Raw genomic sequence first — 25,571 nt, 5'->3', positions numbered from 1 at the left:
GCCGCCTGCCCCGCGCTGCAGGGGAAGCTTCCTGCGGGCCTGGGAGAGGCTGGGAACTCCTGGGAGGCGTTATTTACAGAGCGCCGCCTGCCAAGAACGTTGCATGCATCGCTGCAGTTCCATTTTCAGAGAAAACAGATCTGCTGTCAGAATTACAGCTAGCCACTTCCTCTTTCTTTGTTTCCCTACCTTCCGTAACATCAGGCTTTTAGCAAACTCTACAACTTGGCCAAAGGAAATGCTGGCAGGAAGGGGCGAGGCAGGAGGGAGGGGACAGGCCTTCAGTTCAGCTTCTGTGGGTTCTCTGGTCCTCTTGCCCTCCTCACAAACCCCACCTGAGGGGTGTTCCATTAGAAGTGCTGAAGGCCAGCATTTCAGACCCAGCTAGCCCTGGTAAGATCTGTAGATTTCAGAACCCTATACCAGGCCAGCGGCTTCCGTTTCTAGGGGAGTCACCTGGCTGCTGCTTCCTTCAGATCCTAAGGAGGCTTACTGGCAACATGCATGGGCCTGCTGGCCCCTTTCACGCCGCAACAGAACAGCGTTTATATCTGGTAGGCTCTCATAAGCCAGACCTGTAGCCCAGAAGATGAAATCGTACCAATGAAAGAACATTGCTTGTGGGAGGAAAACACATTTAAAAAAAGATGCAAAGGCCAACCTGCCAACTGCCACTGTCTATAGCAACCGTGTCCATAACACCGTGTCTCAGGAGTGCAACTTTCTAGTAAAGGCTGCATCTATCAAGCCCAAGGGAACATCTGGTAAAATGGTTAAAAAAAAAAAATTTCATTTTTGATTTCAGAGTTTACTAAGAATACCCAACAAGAGACAAGCATCACACACTCCCAGCTCAGCTCGGCAGGACAGTCCTGGATGGGAAAGAGGCATTGGCAGCCAGGGAGACCTTGGGATGCAGATCCACCCCTTCTCGAAGGGGTGAGGAGCCCTGTTCAGCCCTCAGCTCCACTACTGCCCACCTCTCTACCCAGGGCTAATCCCAAGCTCCCGCCCCCTCTAATGTGGATGCAATCAGGAAGAGCATGGGCGAACAGACCTCAGAGGTCCACACATACAGCTCCTTCATTCCATCACGAGAGTGTTCTACCACGGTCACTGTCACCCTGTCCTAGCCATGTGTTGGGGGCGGGGGTTGTGTGGCACGTGTGTATGCCGGCACAGAGGTCAGGCTCCAGTGCAGTTCAGTTCACCTTGGGCCATCAACCTTGGATTTGGTTTTTGCTGCTCCTGCTGCTGCTGGTTTTTTGTTTTGTTTTGTTTTTGTTTTTTGTTTTCTTTTTAAAGATCGTGTCTTTTTCACTCGAGTAGTAGGCTATGCTGACCAGCCAGGCAGCTCCAGGGAACCACCTCCCCAGCACTGGGGTTATAGTGTGCACCCCCTCAACCAGCTTTTTCACATGTTTCCAGGAATGCTACCAACTGAGTTATCGCCATAGCCTAAAAGGTAAATACTTGAAAGACTTCAGAAGACAGAGCGTGCAGGACAGTCAGTCACAGACTACACATGGCTAGCAGGGACACCAGGAGAGCTGCAGGGCTCTGAGTGAGGACGTCAACTCTCACAGATGTAGTCATTGCTGGGGAGATGCTGAGCAGGGGTGGGCACACTTAGGTTATCAGACACCAAATGGGTCCCCTCCAACCCACAAATTCCACAATCAGAAAAATGGGAACGCGACATGAAGAGGATAGGGAATGCCAAGGAGGCCTGCGAACCCCAGACACCCTGACCACACTACTGTCTGCAATCTTTAAAGAAAGGAAAGTTGAGGCGGACGGAGGGAATCTCAGGAGAAACGTCCTTGCCCCTGCCCCCTCCCAGCACTGGGGAGCATGCTCACACCCATGCAGCAGATTACAGCCCCATGAAAAAACAGTGACAAACAAGCCCAAAGTCCTGAGACCATCCAAGGGCTATAACTTAGGTGGTAGGACACTGGCCCAGCATGAATGAAGACTGTGTTCAATTTTCAACAGATAAACAAGGTGTGATGGTGTGCCTGTCCCCAAGCACTAGGGAGGTGAAGGCAGACGGACTGGAACACCCTTGACGACGCAGTGAATCTAAAGCCAGCTTGTTCTCTCAACAACAAGAAAAGACAGAGAAGGAGGTGGTAATGGAGGGGGGGGAGGAGGAGGAAGAGGAGGAGGAGAAGGGGAAAGAGGGAGAAGAGGGAGGAGAAGGAGGAGGAGGGGGAGAAGAAGAAGAGGAGGAGCAGACAGAGAAGGAGGTAGTGATGGAGGAGGAGGAAATAAGAAGGGAGAAGAGGGAGAAGAGGAAGAAGGAGGAGGAAGAGGAAGAGGAGAGGAAGGGGGAAGAGGGGGAGGAGGAGAAGGGGGAAGACGGAGAAAAAGGAGGAGGAAGAGGAAGAAGGAGGAGGAGGAGGAGGAGGAGGAGAAGCAGCAGCAGCAGCCACCACCAGATCAGTTACCTATCAAGTGTGCTGTTGCTGCTGCTGTTAGAAATTCAAGATCCCTGGTACACACATGCACACATTTCCCCAGTACACACACACACACACACACACATTTCCCCCAGTACACACACGCACACATTTCCCCCAGTACACACACACACACACACACACACACACACACACACACACACACACACACACACACACACACACACACACACACACACACACACACACACACACACACACACACACACACACACACACACACACACACACACACACACACCCACACACACCCACACACACACACACACACACACACACATTTCCCCACACACACACACACACACATTTCCCCAGTACACACACGCACACATTTCCCCCAGCACACACACACACACACACACACACACACACACACACACACACACACACACACACACACACCTACTACACGCATGCCCACGTTTCCTGCTTTCAGTCTACTGACCCCACCGGAGAGTTGGTTAGAGCTCAGAGCTCATCTAACCAGGTCTCATCTCCGGCAGGGCAGGGACAATGAAGGGGGGAGGAGGCCATTAACCTGAGCTCCAAGTGAGTTATCAATAGGTAAACAACTGACTATCACAGGAAAACAATCTATTTTGGTTGGGTTAGGAAGGAAAAGAAACCTTTGCCACAAATAAACCAAAGCACTGTTTTGGGAGTTTGTTTGCCTGTTTAAGTTAAACTGTCGTCTAACTAGCTGGCTGGAGAGAGTGGCCTTTGGAGCACAGGTGAGCCACCCTAGGGCAGAGGTGAGCTGCTGAATTTACCCTGGCATCTCAACCGCTGGGACCTCCAAACCCGCTCCCTCCTTCAAGACCTCTCTCTCTTTGGCTTTCCCTTGTGCCCTCTTTGAGAGCTCAGCCTCCCCCATACGGTGACCGCACACCAGCCCTAAATCCCTTTGTATTATGCAGAGGGTCCTCAACTTCCCCGTGATGTAAAGGGAGGGTACATTCGGTAGAAACTGTACTCTGGATGTTGAATTTTGTTCTCCCACCCTGGCCTGGCACTGTGCAGTGTCTTCTCAGGCACCTAAGACCAAAGTGCCCAGATCAGCCCTAGTGGCTCTGTGGACTGAGAGCCACATCCTTACTTCATGAGGGGTTGATCTGGAGAAAGTATCACCCTGGTGTTGAGAAACAAGCAGCGCCTGCTATTGGTTCAGTCGGAGAGTTCATGGGCACTGACCCTCCAGGACAATTCCTGGGTCCCTTAGCACCAAAACCTACCACCAAACCCTTTCCAGACCAGCTCGCCTATATAAAAATTTCTGAAGCAACATGTTTGTGACTGTATCCTTCCCCAAAAACTTCAATTACAAAAATGAATAAACTTAAGAAAAAGCATATTTAGAGCGCTAAGAGAAAAGAAGCCATGAGTCCCACCCAGCTGCTTGAGGGCTGATTACCATCTACGTGGGTAGTAAACAAAAGGGCTGGGGTCGAGGGGCAGGAAGGTGTCGCAGCCTGCTCAGTCCTTGGTGATTCACAGGGTAAACGCTTTTCAGAATATAGAGTGTCACAGGTGGGGACATGGGGATGGGTGGGAAGGGTAAATGCTGGACAGACAGACTAGAACAACCTGATTTTAAGTTGAGGCTGTGGAATGTATGGAGATCTCTCTGCCAGGAGTCCTCAAGGATGCCACCACCAGAGCTAGCCCAGGTAAGAGCAGAAAATGACCGCATTAAGATGTCATGGACATTGGGGTTGGGGATTTAGCTCAGTGGTAGAGCGCTTGCCTAGCAAGCACAAGGCCCTGGGTTCGGTCCCCAGCTCCAGAAAAAAGAAAAGAAGAAAAAAAAAAGATGTCATGGACAATGGGTTCAAAGGGTGGAGGTCACAAAGGAGATCACAGCCGCCCTGTGTACTGGCCCTGACTTGTGTCAGAGTTGCTTGTCACACAGGCAGACGATGCATGCTTAGCTGGCCTGGAAGTGAGGGACGAAGGAGCTTTCCGTGAATTCTTTTAAAATTTAACCACAGCGTTTCCATGAAAGTCCAGGGAGGTGCTTACTGGGAAGGCAGTTTGCCGAAATGGGCTCCTCCATCCTTGAAGGTCATAGAAGGAGTGTGGCTTTTATTCTGTAGTCGAGGGGACAGACACAGCCCATGGACAGACCCAGTGGTATTGCACACATAGGCTCTGGAGGAGAGCTATCAGCCAAGCTCAGCTTGGCTCACCGAGGGGCAGGAGTGAAGGGGCAGCTCCTGGTGGCTCGGAGGGTCCAGTTTTCATCTGTCCCACTTGCAGCTCTGCCTAGAAACACATGACCAAGCATGACCCAAAGCAGGAGGGTAGGAAGGTAAGCAGTGGCTGACACTGGTCCTGAGCTGCCATTCAAGTAAATGAACACAGTGAATCTACTGGAAAGTGGAGTCCTGAGGGAGAGGTTGGTATCGAGTATGAAGGACCCGTGAGTGCAGACCTGCTGGTTTTCCCAAGATGAGAGTGTCTGTCTACCTTTTTTTTTTTAAGATTAAAAAAAATTAATGTGTATGAGTGCTTGCCTGCATGTATGTAGTATTCATGCATGTATATAAACCACATGTATGTATACCATGCAGGGAGGCCAGAAAGGGAGTGTCACATGGTGCTGAGAATTGAACCCTGGTCCTCTAGAAAGATAGTCAAAGCTCTTAATGACTGAGTCATCTCTCCAGCCACATATACAGGCCTCTCCCTTCTTTTTATCTCAGATGTCTGATTGTGTTGCTGGTCTGTGACTCCTGGACCACACCAGCACTCCTCACTCCACCATACTCAATCCTTGGTAATGAGTTCCCACACATCTCACACCTACCAGGCCTGGTGCCAGTAGCAGAAAAAAAAAGAAATATAAACAAAAGGATGAAAAAAAAAAAGGCATTTTATTCACACAGTAACCAGAGTCAACACCAGGATAAGGACGCTTGATACTGAGCAGGTCCATGACGCAGGCTGAATGAGGGGCTGTCACAAGTCCAAGGGGACCCAGGGATTTCTGTTCTGGAAGATGGGGTACAGGGAAGAGGGGGAACAGGGGAGTTGTAATTGACTCCGTTCTGGTATGGAAATGAGCATCATGGCTGCAGAACACAGGAGGGACCGTAGGCAATGCTACCTAAGACAGTATATAACTAGCTATGTAAACCAGGCTGGCCTTGAACTCACAAAGATCGCCTGCCTCTGCCTGAGTGGGTGGGATTAAAATTCAACTCCAACAAAAGAAAGAGAGCTTCAAGGTCTCTTTTCTTGTTCCATTCTTATTCCAAGAATGACCTAGGCCCAAGGATTATCTGACAATACACTAGGTACACAGCTATTGACTGAACAAGGCCCAGCCTGGTGTAGGCGAACAATCAGAAGTGGGCAGAGAGAAGCACAGTTACCTCAAGTGTCACAGTGTCCAGTGAAGACTGCTAACTTGCCATCTCTGGACGAGGGGCTTCTGAATAGCTCAGGAGTCCTCAAGTAAGGCCAAGTAAGACCCTGAGGCAGGCTATAGCCTGGGGACTCGGATCTGCACAGTAATTTCCCACAGCTGACCAAGAGCCACAGAGACAAATACTTCAGAAACCTGACCCAGAAATGAGGTTTACATGGGGGCGGGGTCTACAGTGTGACCCAGGCCATGGTTACAGTGTGACCCAGGCCAATGCCAACATGGAAAAGCGTCAGCAGACAATGTCAGCACAACACACACAGTGAGTACAATGTGGAGATGGGGGCAGGAGACAGGAGGTGGCTTTTGAGGTAAGTAGAAAGCTCTGTCGGTGCTGAATATGGAGGAGTGTCACATGGAGAAATTCACATGTGTCACATGGGGTGCACATGCAAAGGGAGGCAGATCTGTGTGACTGGCCGGTCGTCACCATATCTAAGCAATGAGACTCTCCCATGTACAGGGGCAATGTGGGCCCCAGTCTGCATGGCATCACTTACAGAGTCAATGTAACAAGAAGGAGAGAGCCTGGGAGCACAAAGATAACAATAGATGCCACCCGCAGACACTATCTGTCGCCAGACTCCAAAACTAGCTATGACATGGTGGTATGGGGAAGGAGTACCCTGAAGAAGATTTGATTTCCTTCTCCAGGTAGTTCTCAGGGAAGTGGATTAGTTCTCAAGAGTCGCTATCTCCTGTTTCCCCTTCTGCTGCCTTATATCAGGGAATTACCCAGCAGATCTAACAGATCTAACGGCAGTCCCTGGAGGACCAGTGAGCAGCATTGTTAGCAACTCATCGAAGCCCGAAGTCCTCTTCTGAGTCCTCATACAGAAAGAAGGAACAGTGTGCTGTGGTCTCTTCTTACCAGGGCATTAACCCCACCTGAACGGGGCTCACCCTTCTGACCTCATCTAACCACATCAGCTCCATAGACCCTCATACTGGAGGAGAGGGGCTTGAAGGATCACAAGTCAGACTACCACAGACCCCAAAGTTCTTTCCCTTGGAGAAATTCTGGGCCAAAAACCGTGTCTGACACAGAACCTGGAAAAGTGCACTGGCATTCCTCCACGGATCCAGCAGCCCCAATAACAGACACCCTCAGCAATGGTTGAACCCCTGGACTTGCTTCTCCTCAGGTGACCCAGTGAGAGCCTACAGACCCATAATACCCAGTGCTGAAACTGCTCCTGTGATGATCCATTATCGTCCCACCCTCCCTTCTTTTGCTGGAGACTATTGCTACGTAGCCCAGGTTGGCCAGGGACTCTCCGATCCCCTGCTTCAGCTTCCCAAGTGCTGGGGTGACAGGCACGACCACTATGCCTGGCATCCTAGTGCCATCTTGGGTCTCTTCAAGGGGAGCAACAAAAAGCCGAGGCAGCCAGGAAGCTGAGGATCCGGAATTGAGATCCTCCTGGGGCAGGTTCCTCTCCAGCACCGGACCCCAGGGGAGTTTTAAGCTCAGGAGACACCGTGAAATATAATAAAAATAAAAAGTGTTTCAACCGAACAATACAGCAAAGCGGGAGACAGTGCCCTGGTCAACACCAGGCCTCCAGCCTCCTCCTGCCTGGTGAGGCCCAGCGTGGGGAGATCTCAGAGGAGAGGAGTTGCCTCTCCACACACCCTGGCCAAGCCCTCGCAGTTTCTTTATCTCTCCTCTTGCCTCAGTTGGATCTTCCAGAGACCTACGAGAACAGCACTTTATTTCAGGACAAGCTGGCTTTGTGTCCCAGTAAGGAGAGTTCTGTGAACCAGGCCATGCCCAGATTAAGGTCTGTATTCCAAGCAGCCGGGATCTGTGTCTCCAGCTGACTGCCTTGGGGCCTGGGGAGGGGAACTTCTAATTCTGAATAAATGTCTCTGACTTGCGTCGATCCTGCTTTTCTGATTTCACTGCGTCCCTTTAGAGTATGACCCTGCGTGCGTCCCAGCAGCTCCTGGTAAGTCCCCCTTCCCCAAAGAGCTGACCCACTTCTGTAACCCCCAGGACAGACTACAGCTTCAAAGCTGGCTAGTCCCCACACAGCCTAGAATGGACTTGGTTGACAGAGCTTTTGTTCTGTCCCCTGGCTCCTGACACCCTTGGCATTTCTTCATTTCATGTGTTATTCGTTATTCAGCCAGAAAAATGCCAGGAGCAAGATGGTGACCTGCCTGAGCAGCTCTCTGCAGAGACTCTTAAGGCAGAGACGATGCCTGCTGGGAAAAGGCTGATGTCAGCTCTCTGAGAGCAGCTCCCTGCTAGGATAAGGCGGCCTTTGTTTTCAGCTCAACTGTGAAAATGAGAAAATGCCTCCAGCCTCACAAACAAGAAACCCACACAGCCCAGGTCAGGCCTGTGACCTTTACTTAAAGGTACCGCACTTCATTAGCAAAGGCCGTCCACAGGGGCGTGGTCACAACCACCCAGGTCTCTACGAAAACTCAACTGTAAGTAGCACAGCTCAGGCCGGTTCCCAGCTCTCACTAAGGCGTGAAAGGCACAGTCAACCTCAGACAAACCAGCCCCAGCTCACACTTCTGTATCAAGAAGCATTTTTTTTTTTTTAAGACGCAGGCTCTCTTCTAATTTCTGTTTGCAAGTCACACACATGCAAGTGAGAAAGAAGAAAAGATCCCAACTTAGCATCTTGGCTTCTGAGTTTCTGTTGTGTGTGTGTGTGTGTGTGTGTGTATGGAGGTGGGGGGAACACTAAGATCTCCGCTGTAAAATAGTCCCTTAAACACCAGCACCACTCCAGGGATACTGGTATTACTGGTGAGCTCCAGGTTCAGGGAGACTCTGCCTCAAAAAAAAAAAAAAAAAAAAAAAAAAAAAAAAAAGAAAAAGGGGAGGAGGAGGAAGAGGAGGAGGAAGAGGAGGAGGAGGAAGAGGAGGAGGAGGAAGAGGAGGGAGAAGAGGAGGAAGAGGAGGAGGAGGAAGAGGAGGTAGAGGAGATGGACGAGGAGGAGGCGGAAGAGGGGGAGGAGGAGGAGGAGGGTGTGCTGGATAGCCATCTGAGAAGAGGGAACTCTAATTGAGAAAAATGCCTCCATACGGCAAGCCTGTAGGACATGTTCTTAATTAGTGACTGATATGGGAGGGGTCAGCCATTGTGGGTGGGGCCATCACAAGCAGTAGTCGCCTCTCAAAGTACCAGCGATTACATTTTAATTGTCCTGAAACTTCAATCTGCCCAAAAGGGGCAACAATAAAGCCTCGGGATAGAACTAAGACTCAGGTGCGCCACAGGTACCACTGTAAGGCATTGCTGGGATGGAAGGTGGGAAAGCCTGTCCCAGCTGTCACCAGCCAGAGGTCCCAGAATTACAGAGGTCCCATGCTGCTGTCTTAAAAGGGGGAGAACAAGAATGCCGACACCCCAGAATAAGAGAACAGGACAAGGGCATGCCCAGGTGGCATACAGTACACTCAATGGCTGCTGACACAGAGAAAGAAGCCTTCTCTAGCAGCGGCCATCATGCTGAGTGACAGGACATCCACATCCTCTACAGCACACCTCAGCAGACCAGCTGCCCCCTGATGGCTCCTTGGCTTCCAGTCTCAGCAGCTGAGTTAAGGAAGCAACATGTACCCAACTGCTCGATCTCCTCTGAGTTCGATTTTAATGAGACACAGGATTGTTCCCTTGGCTCTTGGGGGAAAGCCTGTTGGTAGCACACACTGGGACCAAAGGGACTCAGGGAACAAGGAGCAGGGTCGCCTCAGGGAACAAGTCAGGGTGCACAGTGAGCCTTTGCGGGACAATCAGATCTATAGGCTCTGTAAAGCAGAGGGTAGGCACCGCTAGATCCCCTGCCCCAGTGAACAAACCCACAGGGAGCCATGAACCCCATCCTAGCCAGTGATCCACTTCTCCCATCAAATGCCTGACCCTTCAAACACTTTCTCCAACCTTCTCACACAGCAACAAAGTCTCAGTTTGGGGTTCACTCACCCCACCGAGAGAAGAGTAAACACCCAGTGGATCCCTAAAGGAAGAAGATAGAAAAAGAGAAAAAGGCCCATGCGGTACAAAGTGCCCCACCAGATCTGCCTAAGTCAGAAGTGGGGAAAGGTCAGAGAGCTGGTCACAAGAACATGGAGGGCAGAGTGCACACCAGGACAGCAGCTCGTAGGAATGACAAGGGGCTCAACGTGGCATTGACCCCAGTAGGAGCCCCTGGGGTTTGCCTGCTCAGAGGCTAGGGTGGCTATTTCATACATATCCTGGTGATCAAAAGGGAATCCCACTGAAGCACACTTGCACAGAGGTGTCACAGAACCCAACACAGAAGTCACTGTCAGTGAGTGCCAGTCATGTGCAGGTCATCAGAATGGGTGTGTGTGTGTGTGTGTGTGTGTGTGTGTGTGTGTGTGTGTGTGTGTGTGTGTATTCTGTCTTCATGCACACCAGGATCCCATTACAGATGGTCATGAGCCACCATGTGGGTGCTGGGATTTGAACTCAGGGCCTCTGGAAGAGCAGTCAGTGCTCTTAACCACTGAGCCATCTCTCCTGTCCCCTCCATGTCTGCTTCTTTAAAACAAACAGACAAACAAAACAAACAAAAATCAACTCAAATAAGCTGGCAGGCAGGAAGGCAGGGGAGTGGGTAGGGGGAAGTCAACCTATGGTGAAAAAAGGTCATGTCTACTGTTGAGGTGGAATATTCTGGGTGTCTTACACAGAACTAGCCCTGGGTAAGCACTCCATAAACACTCCTGTCCTCCCAGGTGGCTAACTCCCAGGTGGTAATGCACATGTTCACCTGTACATCATGGTACAGCTGAACCCAGCATTGCTTACTGCTCAGCACTGCCTGGTCAGCCAAAACCCTTCCCAAAGCCAGTGAGGCTTAGCACAGCCCCACTGCAAAGCCTACAGGAACTACTACAGATGCTCAGAGCCTTCCAGGCGGCATTCCTCTGTAACTGCTGGGTCATACACAGTAGGACTAGCAGTGAACTCAAGGGTGTGTGGGCCTGGACTGCTATATAGCTGTGAACACAGACATGGAGCTGGTGTGAAGGGTCACCACGGTGACCTGCTGCCAATGCCCATATGAGCTGAAAAGCTATGGCTCAGTGTAGGGAAAAGGAAAGTGAGTTGCTTTTGAAAGGCCGGTGGCTCACAGAGGATAGAGACGCTTTCTAAGAGGGTTTCTGCTGCAAGCAGGTTAACATCTTAAAGATAAAGTCGGGTGGTGGGGTAGTAATGCACATCTTTAATCCCAGCACTTGGGATTAAATCCCAGCAGAGGCAGGTGGATCTCTCAGTTCGAGGCCAACCTGGTCTATAGAATGAGTTCTAGGATAGCCAGGGCTACCCAGAGAAACCCTATCTCAAAACACAAAATACAAAATACAAAACAAACAAGATAATATAAAGTCAACAAAGGTGAGGAAAAAAATCTAGAACTCAATGCAAACAACAGCGGATAATTGAAACCATACTGACAGGGGAGGGGCAAGAATGTATGGAGTCACAAGAGCATGAAGAGAGACCCACAAACACACCAAACCTCTTCTTAGGGTTTTCCTAAGACTGGCACTTATGAGTAGAGCATCTGGAGTGCACACTGTAGGACTGGGCAGGGACAGAATGGCAGTGCCGGATGGACAGGCACTCAGGGCCTTTTAATGGCAAGTGTCTAGAAATACACTGCTGGGCTGGGATCCCTAAGAAGATGGCCGCGCTCTAGTGCTGGCTGCCCACAATAAACACTGCTGGCCATGGTGGCTCCTGAGTTTAAAATGTAGCTAGGGCCACTGAGGACGTGCAACTCTCAATTTTTCTTAATTTAACCTTTAAAGTCCTGGAGCTAGGGACTGAAACAAATGTATCAAATGCTCTGCCACTAAGTCACATCCCCAGTCCCCAAATTTTCTCTCTTGTGAAGTTTGTAGCCCAGGCTGTGGCTAGTGTACATTGTATCAGAAGACTGGAGAGATCCCCCACCCCTAGTAAGAGTAAATCACCATGTGACACTTGCCAAGGAAGCAGGGCTTCCAGTGACAGTGGCCATGAGGCTAGGAGAAAAAGGAGGGGCTGTGGAACAGCCGAGAGGCTGGATGAGATAGAATTCATGGGGCTGTGTGAATAGGCAAAAAGAAAAGGGGACACACATACCCCAGGACAGCCTGCACCAAAGCCACTCACTGACCTCGCCTCGGTAGTAATCCTGCCCCAACCAGCCCAACTCCCCGACATCCACGTTCTTAGTACATTTCTTCAGAAGTAATTATCTTCCCCCTGTCACCAGTCTGGCTAGAAAATTAGCTGGGTTGAACTGAGTCGGGTGACCAGGACCAAGCACCAGAGGAATCCCGAGGGATGCCCCCCGATCCCCCGCAGCTCCCACTGTACTTCACAACCACTCACTGGCTCCCCCTGCACTGGACAGCGCCACGCCATGGGGGCAGAGAACCGCATCTTCAAGACACTCTTTGCTGGTGGCTCAAACTTCATTTCAGCAACATGCCCGCCTCAGCACCAGTGCAATCCTCTTAATAATAAAGCAGACAAGACGCATTTCGCTTACACGCCATTAGCAAATTCTAGAAAGCCAAAACACACACGCAGGAAATCACATCGAATTCTCTTTCGAGATACAAATACTCGAGGATCACTTCTGACCCCATAGATAGTAACCCTATTGTTCTCTTAGCCACGGAATGAAAAGGAAGAGTCACGCCACACCTCAAACAAGACACATTTGCAAGTCAAACAACATACAAGTGAGTGAACAAGACTGAGAAAACAACTAGTGTCCATCTTTGGACATACCTACACACATACCTACACATATGTGCACCTTCATGCACATACATGAACATGCACACAGAATTTATATGTTTTTTTCTATGATTAAAAAAAAAATGGGTGAAAGACACCTACCCGTTGGGAGCCCAGAGAGTCTGGCAGAGTGAGGGCGCACTTTCTATTTTCCCTCAAACTTTGCACAATGATGCTAATTGGGAGCTGCACACCATATCTGACCATTCTTCTCTCATTTCCACGGTGCTGGGGGCTACGACGCTGCCATGAAACTGCCTCTCACCATCCTATAGGCTCAAAGACCTTTAGTGTCAGCATAGACCAGTATTTCAAGCTCTTGTCTGCAATCGCCAAGAAGTTATAAAATTATTTTTCAACTGTTTTAACACTCTTTGTTAACCCCAGCCGGGTGTGGTGGTGACCTTCTATAACCCCAAGTTGGGAAGGCAGAGGCAGGAGAATCCAGAGTTCAAGGCTAGTGTGGGTCACCTAAGATCCAGCCCCAAGAGACAAATAAAGCTGGACACCAGGCACTGCGCTAAACCCTACCAACAGTCTAAGCAGAAGACACACGCACTGCCCCGTGGGGCAGAAGAAGGTGGCGTCTGAGACAGGGCACCCAGCCTAAGACACACACATGCTCAAACACGCAACACACTCTTGTTTTCTGCGGTCGTCGCAGCCACTATCTGCACAACGAGGTTATTAATGATAAAACAGTAGCTTCAGCCGCCTAAGTATTTACTTGTTTTAAGTCTGAGGTTCTCGGTCTGCCAGCCCAGTCGCTGCCATCTGACAGGAGGACACCAGGCCTACCCCTCACAGCTGGTAAGCCACGGAAGGAGGGCTTCAACGAAAGCACGATCCCAGTCTACACAGTCACGAGGCTGCCTCGTCTTCCCGTCCCCTCCCTTGTAAAAAAGAAAACAAAGAGTCAAAGTCTCTTATTTGGGTTTGGGAAAGTTGGGAGAGTAATACAAGCATGGACGCCAGACCTCTCGGCGAGGAGCGCCCTCTGAGTCCCTCCCAGGCAGTGAGAGAGAGAGGGTGCTGCTCTGCGCAGCCTCCTCTGCTGGATTCCTGAGCATAGCAAATTCCAGGCTCCAGACTGCAGGCTCAGCCTCTGACTAACACTACAGTGATTTATTTGAGGATAAATACCTCTGTCAGTGTCTTATGACTGAACACAACGGAGCAGGCAGATTGGCATGTGTGGAATGCGAGGACGCGGGCTGAGGCAGCAGAGGCCAGGGCCGCCTCCAGCTGCAGAGCACAGACTGCAGGAGGGGCCCTGCACTGCACCTGCTGCTGCCCGCACCAGTGAGCCCTGTCTGGGCAGCAAGTCCAGTGATTACACACCATTCGTTTGCACACGGGGACATGGGCTGGCTACAGAACTGCCACAGCCCCGACACCAAGTCCTGAAAACGCGGTGTTGCATTCACTGCCTTAGCCAGCCAGACCAGGGCACAGATTCAGAGAACTCCAGCTAGAGCCTCTTCATGTGGAAAATGGGCTTAAGGGCTAGGCTGGGGAGAAGGCTAGGCAGTTAAGAGCACTGCTCTTCCAGAAGACCTGGGCTCCATCTCTAGCGCCCACATGGTGACTCACAACTACCTGTAACCCAGTTCCAGTGACTCTGGCACCCTCATATCGACATACACGCAGGCAACACACCAACGCACATAAAAATAAATAACACCTTTTAAAAAAGTAAAAGAAAGAAAAGAAGGGGTTTGTTTTGTTTTGTTTTAAAGAAGACAACAATGAGAGACAGAGAAGACACTGGGGCACGCAATCTACAAGGATCCACCCGGTTCTCTGATACCCAGGGGGCCTTCTCACCACGTCTCCAGGCTACCTCCAGCTGCAGGTCACAACACCGTGCAATACTGGGCACCCATGCAACAACCTTCCCTCGGGTACTCAGACACCCAGTATCAATTTGCATAATGGCCAGCGGAAGAAACTGGCAAGTAAAAGCCAAGTTTTCCAAACAGTACCCATAGCTCACCTTAAGGGCTGCTGTCCTCCAGCGTGAGAGGTTGCTGGAATTGGGAGGAAATAAGATTTCACCTCTGCACCAGTCACTAAAGTCAGCTCAACACTTTTCTGGCATATAAACACCACCTATCTTTTATAAACAATGTCTTCCATCAATAACTCACGAAATCATAATGACGTGATGATAGGCAGAAAGGTGAAAGGTGAAAGGTGAAAACACAGCCCAGCCCAGAGCAAGCAAGATCCCTAAGAGGGTGGAACTTACAAATGGGGGCTGAAGATTCGGCTCATCTTGGAGACGTGGTCATTTTCACAGTCCAAGTCCTTGTCCCCGTGTTCCAGGCTGAACTTCCTCTTGCTGGGGCTGATGGGAGGCGGACCTGTGCGGTGGCTGCTAAGAGCTGAGGCCACCGGGAGGGTCTGCATTCTGGGTTCTCCCCTGAGGGAAGCTTCACCTATGCAAAGAGAATTAAAATGTTATCACCAGGCGGGAGGAGGGCACCATTGTGGTCTCTGCAGTCCCCCTGGCTCCCTGGCACTCCGCCCGGCCCCTTGCAAAACTCTCTGTGGAAAGTTTTGGCAATACAGCAGGCAGCCTGCCATTCTCAGAACATGGTCTGGGCATGCAGCCACTGCCAAGCAGGGGACATCTGACATCAACAAGGTTTGCCAGCACTAGCTCTTTAGGGTAGAGTTTAAAACGAAAAGTTGCTATAAACAGCAGAGAGAGGAAAACTGATCGTGAGCAATCCCCAAGGGGAAGTTAAAACTCGGAAGACGCTTCGATTCTCAGGAATTCAACCCCATACCTTTATAAGAAAGCGCACGAAACTACTGCTGACGTGCTGACGTTGCTGTTTTTATTACACTTTTTGAAGTGTGTGTGTGTGTGTGTGCGCGCGTGTGTGTACACAATGCCCATGGAGGCCAGAAGAATTGTTGGATCCCCTGGAGCTGGAGTTACAGGCAGTTGTGAGCTACCCAACATGGACGCTGCGAACGGAAGCCAGGCTCTCTGGAAGAGCAGCAAGTGCTCTTAACCACTGAGCCACCTCTCCAGTCCCAAGCTGCAACTCTGAAAATGTTTCACAGTTAGGTGCTCGCAAGGGCTGTGACACAGATCTGCTTGGACAGTCAGTCTGACATTTTGGGCTGTTGTCAGGGGTGTTGAGCTGAGAGACAAATTTGTACCTGCTTGTAAGTCAAAACAGTACTGACCTTTCAAACACTAAGGAGTTTGTATCTTCTAAAAGTTATAACAGGAGTTATAATTACTTCGAGTGAAAACTCCCAACATTCTAAGTCCTAAGGGAGCTAACTCAAACAGAGAAAGACCTCTGTTGGGCAGTTGCTCACTGGCTTCTGGGGCCTGACCAATCTCATTTCCACCGGTCACAATTAAGAGTCATATTAGCATGAAGTCAATTCCATCTGAGGCGCTGCGGTACCCAAGAAAAGCCACCTTTGTGACCACTCGCTTCCCTTCATATCATCATTGATGCCCAGCGGCCGTCAAACAGGCGTCAGCTTCACATACAGGCAACAAATGCGATTTTGTTAGTGGGAAGGAGGGAGGGAAAGACCTTCTGAGTATCCACCAGGAAAAATAAAAACCCTGCCAGTTTAGACAGCAAGATATAAACTCGCAAATATACAGCGACCTGTAATACACCCCAGCGGGATTTCTCATACGGCTTCTGGCCACAGGGCACACTGGAACTTTCCATACTGCATGGAGTAGCTCAGCATGGCTCCTGTACTGGCCTGCCACTCTCACAGCCGCTGGCTGACTTGGATAGGGCTTGGCTTCCTTTCTGCTAACCTTTGGTTAAGCAGTGTTCATCCTCAGACCTTGAGAAGGTGTAAGATTTCTTCCCTCCCTGGCCTCTTGTTCCTCTCTCAGCCCTGTTTCTTGGACTTCCTCCTCTACAGAGCAGATGCCTCTTTAAGACTCTGGTGAGCAGAGGAAGAACTCCATGAAGCCTGAGGAAGTCAGGAAGTCACTACCCCTGCAGACCAACCCACGTAAAACAGCCTGCACCATACACTGTGTGCCCAGGGTTTCCCAACACTCCTGGCAGGAGTCACGGAGTCGGGAGGACACGGGCTCAGCATGGACCCCAGAGTTTCAGGAGCCATTTCATCAGCTGCCTGCTGGGGCAACAGACATTGCTATGGAAACAATCACCACAGCAACAAGTTCCAAGGGGTCCAAAATAGGAGCCGTCATTCAGGACAGCAGCTATGGGGCGGCTCAGCCCCAGAACAGAAACCACCCACAAGCCCCATTACTTGGGAAGGTACCCACAAAGAAGCCAGTTACTCAGTGGCTACACTGCGCATGCTTGATGGAGGAAACCCTCCACGCCATACCCCCAGGCCATGGCAGAAAGCAACGACAATGGTGCGTCCTCCATTTGAAGTTCACATGCAAAGAGTGGCTGAGCTTCAGTGAGGCTAGCGCAGAGGAAGAAAAGTCCACAGGAGATTTTCCAGGAATGGAGTGGGGACAAAGGACTCTGAAGGACCTGCAGAGTCGCTTGTGGATGAGGGTGTGAGCCCCATGTAGCACAGGGCACCTCTGAGCACTCCTGAAGTCTCATTACGCACATGACTAGGGTGAAGGGAATGGCTTGTTCAGGTGAGCTGCAGAGAGGAAGTATGTCCTCTGCCAGTCAAATGCCTCCCTCACACAGGACTAAAGGGCGGGCAACAATCCTCAGTGGTGACCAGGTTTGCTCCCTGATACCCCTCTACTCATCCCCATCCCAAGGGAAGCCGTCGGTCGAATGCTTATACTTTAAAGCCTGTGTGCTACACTCTTGTATGTGGCAGAGCAAGGTTGGAATGATTTCAGCAGGGTCTCGGGGCACAGCACCCGCCTTCCTAGGACATACCTGATTCTGTCACTAGCACTGTTACTGAAGAAAACTCCAGACACATGCTCTATACCTGCTACTTCCACTCACAGCAGCATTGCAGGACAGAAGCGCTTTGTAAACATCAATTACAAATAAGCAAGACTTTCTCTTGGCCTAGGATATCAGAAGTATTAGCATATATTTAAGGAAAAAAATTAATAGAAAGGAAAAGCTGGAGGCCAAACACTGCCCTAGGGCAGGCACAGAGGGCCTTGGGCACCAGCCCCAGCACCAAATGCACATGTGCGGGGGATGGGGGGGGGGACGAAGCTATGATGTCACACGTGTGCAATCAACGCCAAAGTCATGTTGGAACTTGCGGATGGGGGAGACCAGCACACCATTGCCTCTGAAATCCTGCACGTGGTGGATTCTAAGACTTCACTTTCTAAACACAGTGATGATAGCCAGACTCGCTACCAGCCAGCTGCTCCTTTCTCGCCTTTTACAGTCAACAAAACACAGAACTTAACTTTCAAAATAGAAGCATGTATTCGCCTCCTTGCTTGCTGGTTGAGACGGGGTCTCACCGTGTGGCCAGGATGGCCTCAAACCCATCTTCTGCCTGCCATAGCCTCGGCACGCTGGGACTACAGAAGTTTGCCGCCGCAGCCTACCACGCTAGCCTTCAACGACAAACGTTCAAACCGCCCCACAGCTTCTTGTTCTCCTTCCCGTCGTCGCCCACGCGCCCTCCGCCATGTTTGAACCTAATGTCAAAACATCAAACCACCGCTCCCTACGCCAGCCACTCGGCTGCACTGGCATTGTCTCCTGTCTGACCACAGCCGTGGTGACCAGGCTGACGTCACTGTCTCGGTGGGAGGGAAGACACCCCAGTACGATATCTGCCCTGCGACATTGCACAACCCTCTCATAGGCCCAGGGCTGTGTGGGGCAGGGGCCCAGGCGGCTGAGGCACATTTATTTTCTTTTAAATTATTAGTCTCCAGCACGGAGATGAATAGCTGGGGAGAAGGTGCAAAGAAATCAGACGCTTCTGAGCAGTTCAGCTGTGGCCGTCCGGTTCTGGGTCACTTTTTGTTTTCTAAAGAAGGGCTGTTGGGCAACTCAGTGAACAGGACCAAGCCCGTAGAGATAAAAGATGTAACGTTGTCTGCCACAGCACAAGTCTGGCCCACACTTCTACTGCTCAGTGACCAGCCCTCTGGCTGTAACAAAAAGCACCTTTCACCTGCTGTTCAGACCACCAGTCCAGTGTTCAGAGCCAAGTCTTAGAACCAGGAGGCTGAGCTCAGCCAAACAGAGCCTGTCTAGCCAGCAAGGTCAGTGTGGCCATGCAGGGTCCAGCCCTGGGCAGGTCTTGGTTGCAGTGCTCCCTTGAGACAGGAGAACCATTACCTATATAGCCTTCAGATAGCAACAGGGGAAGGCCATTAGCAAGGCCACAGGGGAACTGAGAGACTGACACAGGCAGCATTTGAATACAACTTCAAGCAGATCTCCTGAGCCTCTCCTGGAAAACCTGGTGGCCTGGCTGAGCCGAGGAGGAACAGAACGAGTGGCTGAAAAGACAGCAGACCAGGCAAAGCACAGAGACACCCACTGTACTCAACCCAGATGCACAGAGCCCAGGAAGCATGGAGGCCCGAGGGCTCAGGGGACGCCAGTGGCTGAGACCAGACTCTCTGGCTGTCTGCAGGTGTGGGGGTACACTCAGACTCCATTCAGAAGACAATGATAGAGAAGCTCCAAGTGTGACCTAGTCCCATGGTGCACATCTGGTACATGAGGACCAGACAACGTCCACAGTCTTACCTGCTTTTAAGTACCTATAATTCCACAAAGGCTAAAAGACAACAGTGTCTGATTTTGTTTACTCTCAACGAGGGGAAGAAGAGATGGTTAGGCGCACCTCCTACGCTTCCACAGTTCAGTTCCCAACACCCATGTTGGGGGGCTCACACCCACCTTAGAACAACAGCTCCAAGAGATGCGATGCCCCCTTCTGGCCCTTGTAGACACTGCATGGGTATGGTACGCAGCCAGAAACACGCAAAGAGCATCAGCAGTGTAAAAGGGGAAAAAAGCCCCATCCATATGATTCTTAATCAACATCCACTGTGCGAATGCCGGTTTGAAGCCCTGCAGGGTTGGTTAATCTGAATATCAAAAGGCACTAAAATATGTTGACTACCACGCTACCATCCTACCCAGACACTGCCACAGAAGGGGCCACAAGTCCATACTGTGTAAAAGCAGTTGTAGCCCCAGAAGTGACAGCAGAAACGCTTCCCTCTCCCTCAGACTACAGCTTGTACCACTAACTACAGAATTTCACAATGCCCAGCTTGGGTGAACTGCCACCAAGAGGCTCCCAGTCACGCCCGTCACCGTGCCACAAAGGGAGCTGCCCCCACGTAACTGCAACAGGAAAGGCTGTCGAGGGCAGCGCTCGCCTGCTTTGTAAGGTCTATTTCGATTTGTGTGAGTGTGCATGTGTGCATGTCAACATGAGTGAGTGCCAAGTGTGTGCAGAGGCCTGTGGAGGCCAGAGAAGGCCATCAGATTCCCTGGAGCTGGAGGCACAGGGGGTCATGAGGTCCCTGGCCTGGGTGCTGGGAACACAACTCGGCCTCTGCAGGAGTGGTTAGTGATGTAACCACTGGCCCACTTCTACAGCGTCAGAGAGTTTAAAACGTTTCATTCGCAATCCCTTTTGGCCCAAGAAACTTCTGTATTAGCCAAGTATAACCATGCATAAGTTAAGTATAAAAATAAAATACTTAATAATCATTAAGAAATGTGTTACAGAACAATTCTTTGGTATACATGTAATTCTACCGTTTATTAAAGATGAAAATAGACTGTGTACAAATGAGATGGATATATATCCCATTTAAATTTAATAAACCTCGACTGAATATTCGACACCTATGAGAACTAATCAATATTTTCCTCTTATAATCTTTCCGAGCTGAGAACTCTGTCTGCATTAATACATAGGACAAGATGGAAAAGGGTACATTTGTTTAGAGCCATTAATGAAAGTGCTAGGAATTCTGTCCTAATCCCAAGCCAAATTTTATTGAATTATTTTATAAGAAATTTAAATCGGGGGTTTTGATTTGAATCAATAAAGGCGAGTGTGGTGGCGCACATCTTTAATACCAGCACCCCAGAGGCAGGAGCAGGCAGATCTCTGTGAGTTCAAAGACTGACTGGTCTACAGAGCAAGTTCAGGGCAGCAGGGGCTACACAGAGAAACCCTGTCTCGAAAAACCGAGAGAGAGAGAGAGAGAGAGAGAGAGAGAGAGAGAGAGAGAGAGAGAGAGAGAGAGAGACAGAGAGACAGACTCAAGTCAGTAATTCAAGCAGTTTTCAAAACCAAAACAATGCAAAGCAAAGAGACAAGGAATTCTTTTAGAAATATTTATTTTTATTTTGTGTGTGTAGGTGTTTTACCTTCATGTATGTCTGTGCACCATGTGCATGGAGGCCCATGGAGGCCAGAAAGGGTATTGAATGCTCTGTGACTGGACCTTTAGATGGTTGTGGGCCACCTGATATTTCTGATGAGACTCGAACTCTGGTCCTCTGGGGGACAGAGCAGGACACACACCCAACACGGAGCCATTTCTGTAACCGAGTCACTCATGCTGAGGAATGATGGTGGGAAGACACTGAGACTTTCTGTTTTCCACAATTAGTTTCCAAAAGAGCAGAAAACTTGATTCAGTAAGAAACCTGAGGATCCTAACAAAGTCATCTCCAACCTGAGCCAAGGTGTTATGGGAAACGCCCACTCATATGCTCAGAGCAAGGCTCAGTGAAGTCAATGGTGAGACGCGGTAGGCGTGGCCAGAGACACCTCTATTCACCATGCTTGCAGAAACTTTAATGGTTGCTAAGTTTTCCTGCCCCCATCCTCAATTCCACATTCATGGGGTCAACCCTATAGAGGGTTACAATCCACAGTTTACAAAGCTGGCGTCAAGCCCTAACGCATGACTCTGGGATTCATAAATCTTAACTGGGATTCAAGATACCCAACACGTGCTGGCATCCCTGCTCTCCGACCCTCACTTAGCATCTTCTCCCCTGGGTTCTCCTCTCCCTTCTCAGAGAGTCCTCAGGAGAATGGTGCCGTAGAGTGATCAAGCCTACTCTGTACTCGAGAAGCCATACGGGCTGGTGTCCACTTGAACATTTGGCAGAGGTCCAATGTGTCACTTGTCCTGCCATGGCCCAAAGTGCCAACAAGACAAGGATGGCTCAGGCCCCATCGATATCAGTACACTGAGCCCTCCTCAATGGAGGAGGCTCTGAGCTCATCAGGAACCTTTACTATCTAGAACCGATTACATATCCGAACTGGTAACATACTGTTGAGGAGGAGGAGGAGGAGGAAGAAAAGGAGGGGAGAAAAGGAGGAAAAGGAGGGGGAAGAGAAAAAGGAAGAGGAGGAGGAAGAGGAGGGGAAGGAAGAGGAAGGGAACTATGTAAAAAACTATCTGCAGAAGGTTCTGGAATCAGACTCCATTTCCCAGTGTTTAGAAAGTGACAGTGAGTGAATGTAAGCAGCAAGGCCTCTTCCACACCAGGGCCAGCTGCTAAGGGTCAGGATGAAGCTCAGACAGAAGGGTCAGGTAGAGGAAACGTGATAGCCTTCTCTAATTGTTTCGGTGGAATGCCCCAAAGCTGACCAGCACAGGCCCCTGCCACACACAGCCACACAGCCTCTGCAACACGCTGGCTAGCATCTGAGACAGGCTCACAGGTCCTGAGAGGGTGGCAACTTCAAGTCCATCACTGACCACTGGGGGAAAACAGAGAATCGTGGGAATGGAGATACTAGAAAACCAAATTGCCCTCCCTCCAGCGTCCTGGGATGGGACATTGACTCGCCAAATAGCACCTAACTGAGCTTCACTCCAGTGGACAGGTTGCCTCTGGGAGGCACTGGGCTTCTCATTCATCCGACCCAGTGACAGGGACGTGTACAAAGTAGGCTCTGAAATGGAAAGTGTGCTCACAGCGGTCCTGTCATCCCTCCAGCCTCCCTTTCTTCATTTACCATGAGAATCTGAGAACTTGAAGAAAGCTTCCCTGGCCAGAGCAGGGAGTCCATGGTACTCTCAGCTGACACTGCCCCACTTCGAGGACACCAAAGAGCCTACTGACTACACTCACTTCCTGCTCTGTGGGCTGCTTCTCCCAACTAACAGAAAAGGCCAGGGACACCGTGACCAGAAGAAGGAGACAATGAGTACTCTAAGTGATTCCGTACAGTCAGACTAGGCAACAGACCTGGGGTCAACTACCTGGCTTTGTAGGGAATTCCTCACATCTGAGACAAGGGTGGTGTAAACCCAGAGGTTCAGAAATACACAGACCAACCGAGGTTGGCCTCCAAAGGTTCAAGGTTGAAAGATTGTCCCCCAGTAGGATAATGTTGAGAGGCAGGACACTGGCAAGCAAGTCTAAAAGGGCCTCTGTAGAGAACATGCCTTTGGAAGGGACTTTGGGACCCCAGAATCTCTTGGGACTCCTATTCAATGATGTCATCTCCCCTCTTGTATCCAATCCCACCAATGCCAGTCTCTTTCCCTCTCCAACTCCCCCATAGTTCCCTTTATAATGTTGACTATACTTACAACAACAACAACAATCACAACAAACACACACACACACACACACACACACACAAAGTCTAGCATCATATGAGAGAAAACACGCAGAACTGATTTTTCTGAATCAGTTACTTCATTTAAAGTCATTTCCATCTATCCAGGTCTGCAGACTTCTTTCTTTCTACTGTTGAATAAAATTCTAACACACATATGCTCTACGTGTCCTACATCCATTCATCTACTGGTGCACTCTAGACTGGCCCCATTTCCCAGCCACTGTGAATAGAGCAGCAATAAGCAAGAATATGTGAACATAACTGCAATGGGACTTAGTTTGGATATATGCTCAGGGGCAATGTATCTGAATCATATAGCAGTTCTATTTTCAATTTCTTGGGAAATCTCTACCCTGATTTCCATAGTAGTTACAGTGGTTTATATTCTCACCAGCATACGGTTCCTTTCCCCTTGTATCGTCTCCAGCATTTGTTGTCATTTATTTTCTTGGTTTTAGCCATCCTGACTGGGATAAGATGGAATCTCACAGTAGTTCTAATTCACGTTTCTGTAACAGTGCTGAAGGTGCTTAAATGTGTTTATTGGCCATTTGTGTTTCTTCTTTAAGAACTGTGTTCAGTTTCACTGGCCCATTTACTGATTGGAGTTCTGGGGGTTTGATGGCAATTCTAGGTACTAATCTCCTGTCTGGTGGATAGCTGGCAAATACGCCCCTTCTCCCTTATTCTGCCACCACCCCTTCATTCTGCACATTTTTTGCTGTGCAGAAGCGAATTACATATGATCCTACATGTCAGATGTCAGAGTTACAGCTGACCGTGCATACATTTTTAAGCATTTCCCCTAGAAATAACTGCTATAATTTCTGAAAGTAACTTGGAAGTACACAGTCCAACGTCACTAAGTACTTCGTGACAGTCTAAGAATGGTACATAGCAGTGGCACATCACCACGCACATTACCAGCATAGCTCACTGACTGTCAACAGCTCACATGTAAAGGTGGTCAATGAGCTGCTCTTTCAGAGTGGCATGGTCACACACCGCTCGACACATCTGCTGTGTCTTTTTAATCTTATTTGAGAAAAAATTTTTTCTTCTTCTTCTTTTATGACATGTTATGTTTTGCAGGTCTGGTCACCTCCTCATGATTAGATTCCAGTTAAACACCTCTGACCAGAGCCCACAGAGGTGACACCAAGTACTCTCACCTGTGTTACATCAGAGTCACCTGACATCAGCTCATCCCACACTGGAGATCGGAGCTGACCACGTAGTGGGGGGGTGGTACCCACAGACTTCTCCATTACCAAAAAACGAGCAAACGGATCAACCTTAAATAAACCAACATTTCCTTTTTCATACTAAGAGCATGAGGCTGCGCCCCCGTCTTTATTGATCCACCGATGTTATGAGCCTTTGGTGGCAATGCCAGACCAGAGGCTGTGGCTAAACTGCATGAAACAGCAAGTCTGGTCAGGATGAGACCCCAAAAGACAACGCACAGTGGGCCCTCCACCCTCCCTAGCATGTCCGACATTCGATCAAGTGTGGATCTAAAATACGTTTTAGCGGCTGTGGTTATTGAATATGTACAGGATTCATTCACATCAAGACTTCATAAACAAAACACTAGGTCAGCCATTCTCATAGCACTGTGCTGGTGATGCCATCAGGGACCAGTTCCATCCAGAGAGCTCTGCTCTGCTCTACTGTCCTGTGGATATGGAGAAATGATGGCCCGGTACAAGCTGAGGCTGGCTTACACACCACCTGGAGTACAGCAGGTGGCCTCGAGCGGCTGTCTGCAGAGTGAGTGGTCTATTGTGTTGGGGCGGGGAATGGGCACCCATCTCACCCTCCCCATCCTCACCCTCAAATCCCAGGCAGAGTTCCAGCAAAGTCACCCAGGCTTCCTGAAATGGGGGGAATTCAAGGCACGTAGAGTACCTTTCAAGGAACTATTAACAACACCACAGGGGAGAAATCACTGCGAACTCAAGCCTCCCTTACCATGAGCATTTTAGTTACTATACACTGTGGTTTGAACGTGAAGTGTCCGCTGTGCCCTCCTGCGTTTGAACGCTTGGTCCCCAGCCAGTGGCACTGTTTTGAGAGGCAATGGAACCTTCGGGGGTGGAGCCTCGCTGGAGGAAGTACATCATCAGGGATGGGCTTTGAAGTTTTTATGGCCCGACCTTACTTCCTGTGTGTGCATGAAACTGGATCTCTGTTTCCTGACTGCGGACAGCCTCACTCTCCCACTGCCATGCCTTCCTCCCCATAACTCACAGAATCCCCTCTGGAACTGTAAGCCACAATACAAATAAACCCTTTCTTCCACAGCTT

General features: G+C 49.9%; 1 protein-coding gene across 2 annotated transcripts in view; it reads right to left on the bottom strand.

Annotated features, from left to right (window-relative positions):
- Positions 1–25,571, bottom strand: part of Vgll4 (vestigial like family member 4) — a 70,865-nt gene that overhangs the window by 14,107 nt on the left and 31,187 nt on the right. For both annotated transcript variants that reach the window (XM_032905889.1, XM_032905888.1), the window contains exon 2: positions 14,956–15,145. In XM_032905889.1, coding sequence (XP_032761780.1) covers positions 14,956–15,116 — 161 coding nt within the window. In that variant the 5' untranslated portion in view covers positions 15,117–15,145. The remainder of the gene's footprint in view (positions 1–14,955; positions 15,146–25,571) is intronic.

Source organism: Rattus rattus, chromosome 6, assembly GCF_011064425.1.
Source record: "Rattus rattus isolate New Zealand chromosome 6, Rrattus_CSIRO_v1, whole genome shotgun sequence".
Taxonomy (NCBI): domain Eukaryota; kingdom Metazoa; phylum Chordata; class Mammalia; order Rodentia; family Muridae; genus Rattus; species Rattus rattus.
This window is presented reverse-complemented; position numbering and strand designations above follow the sequence as displayed.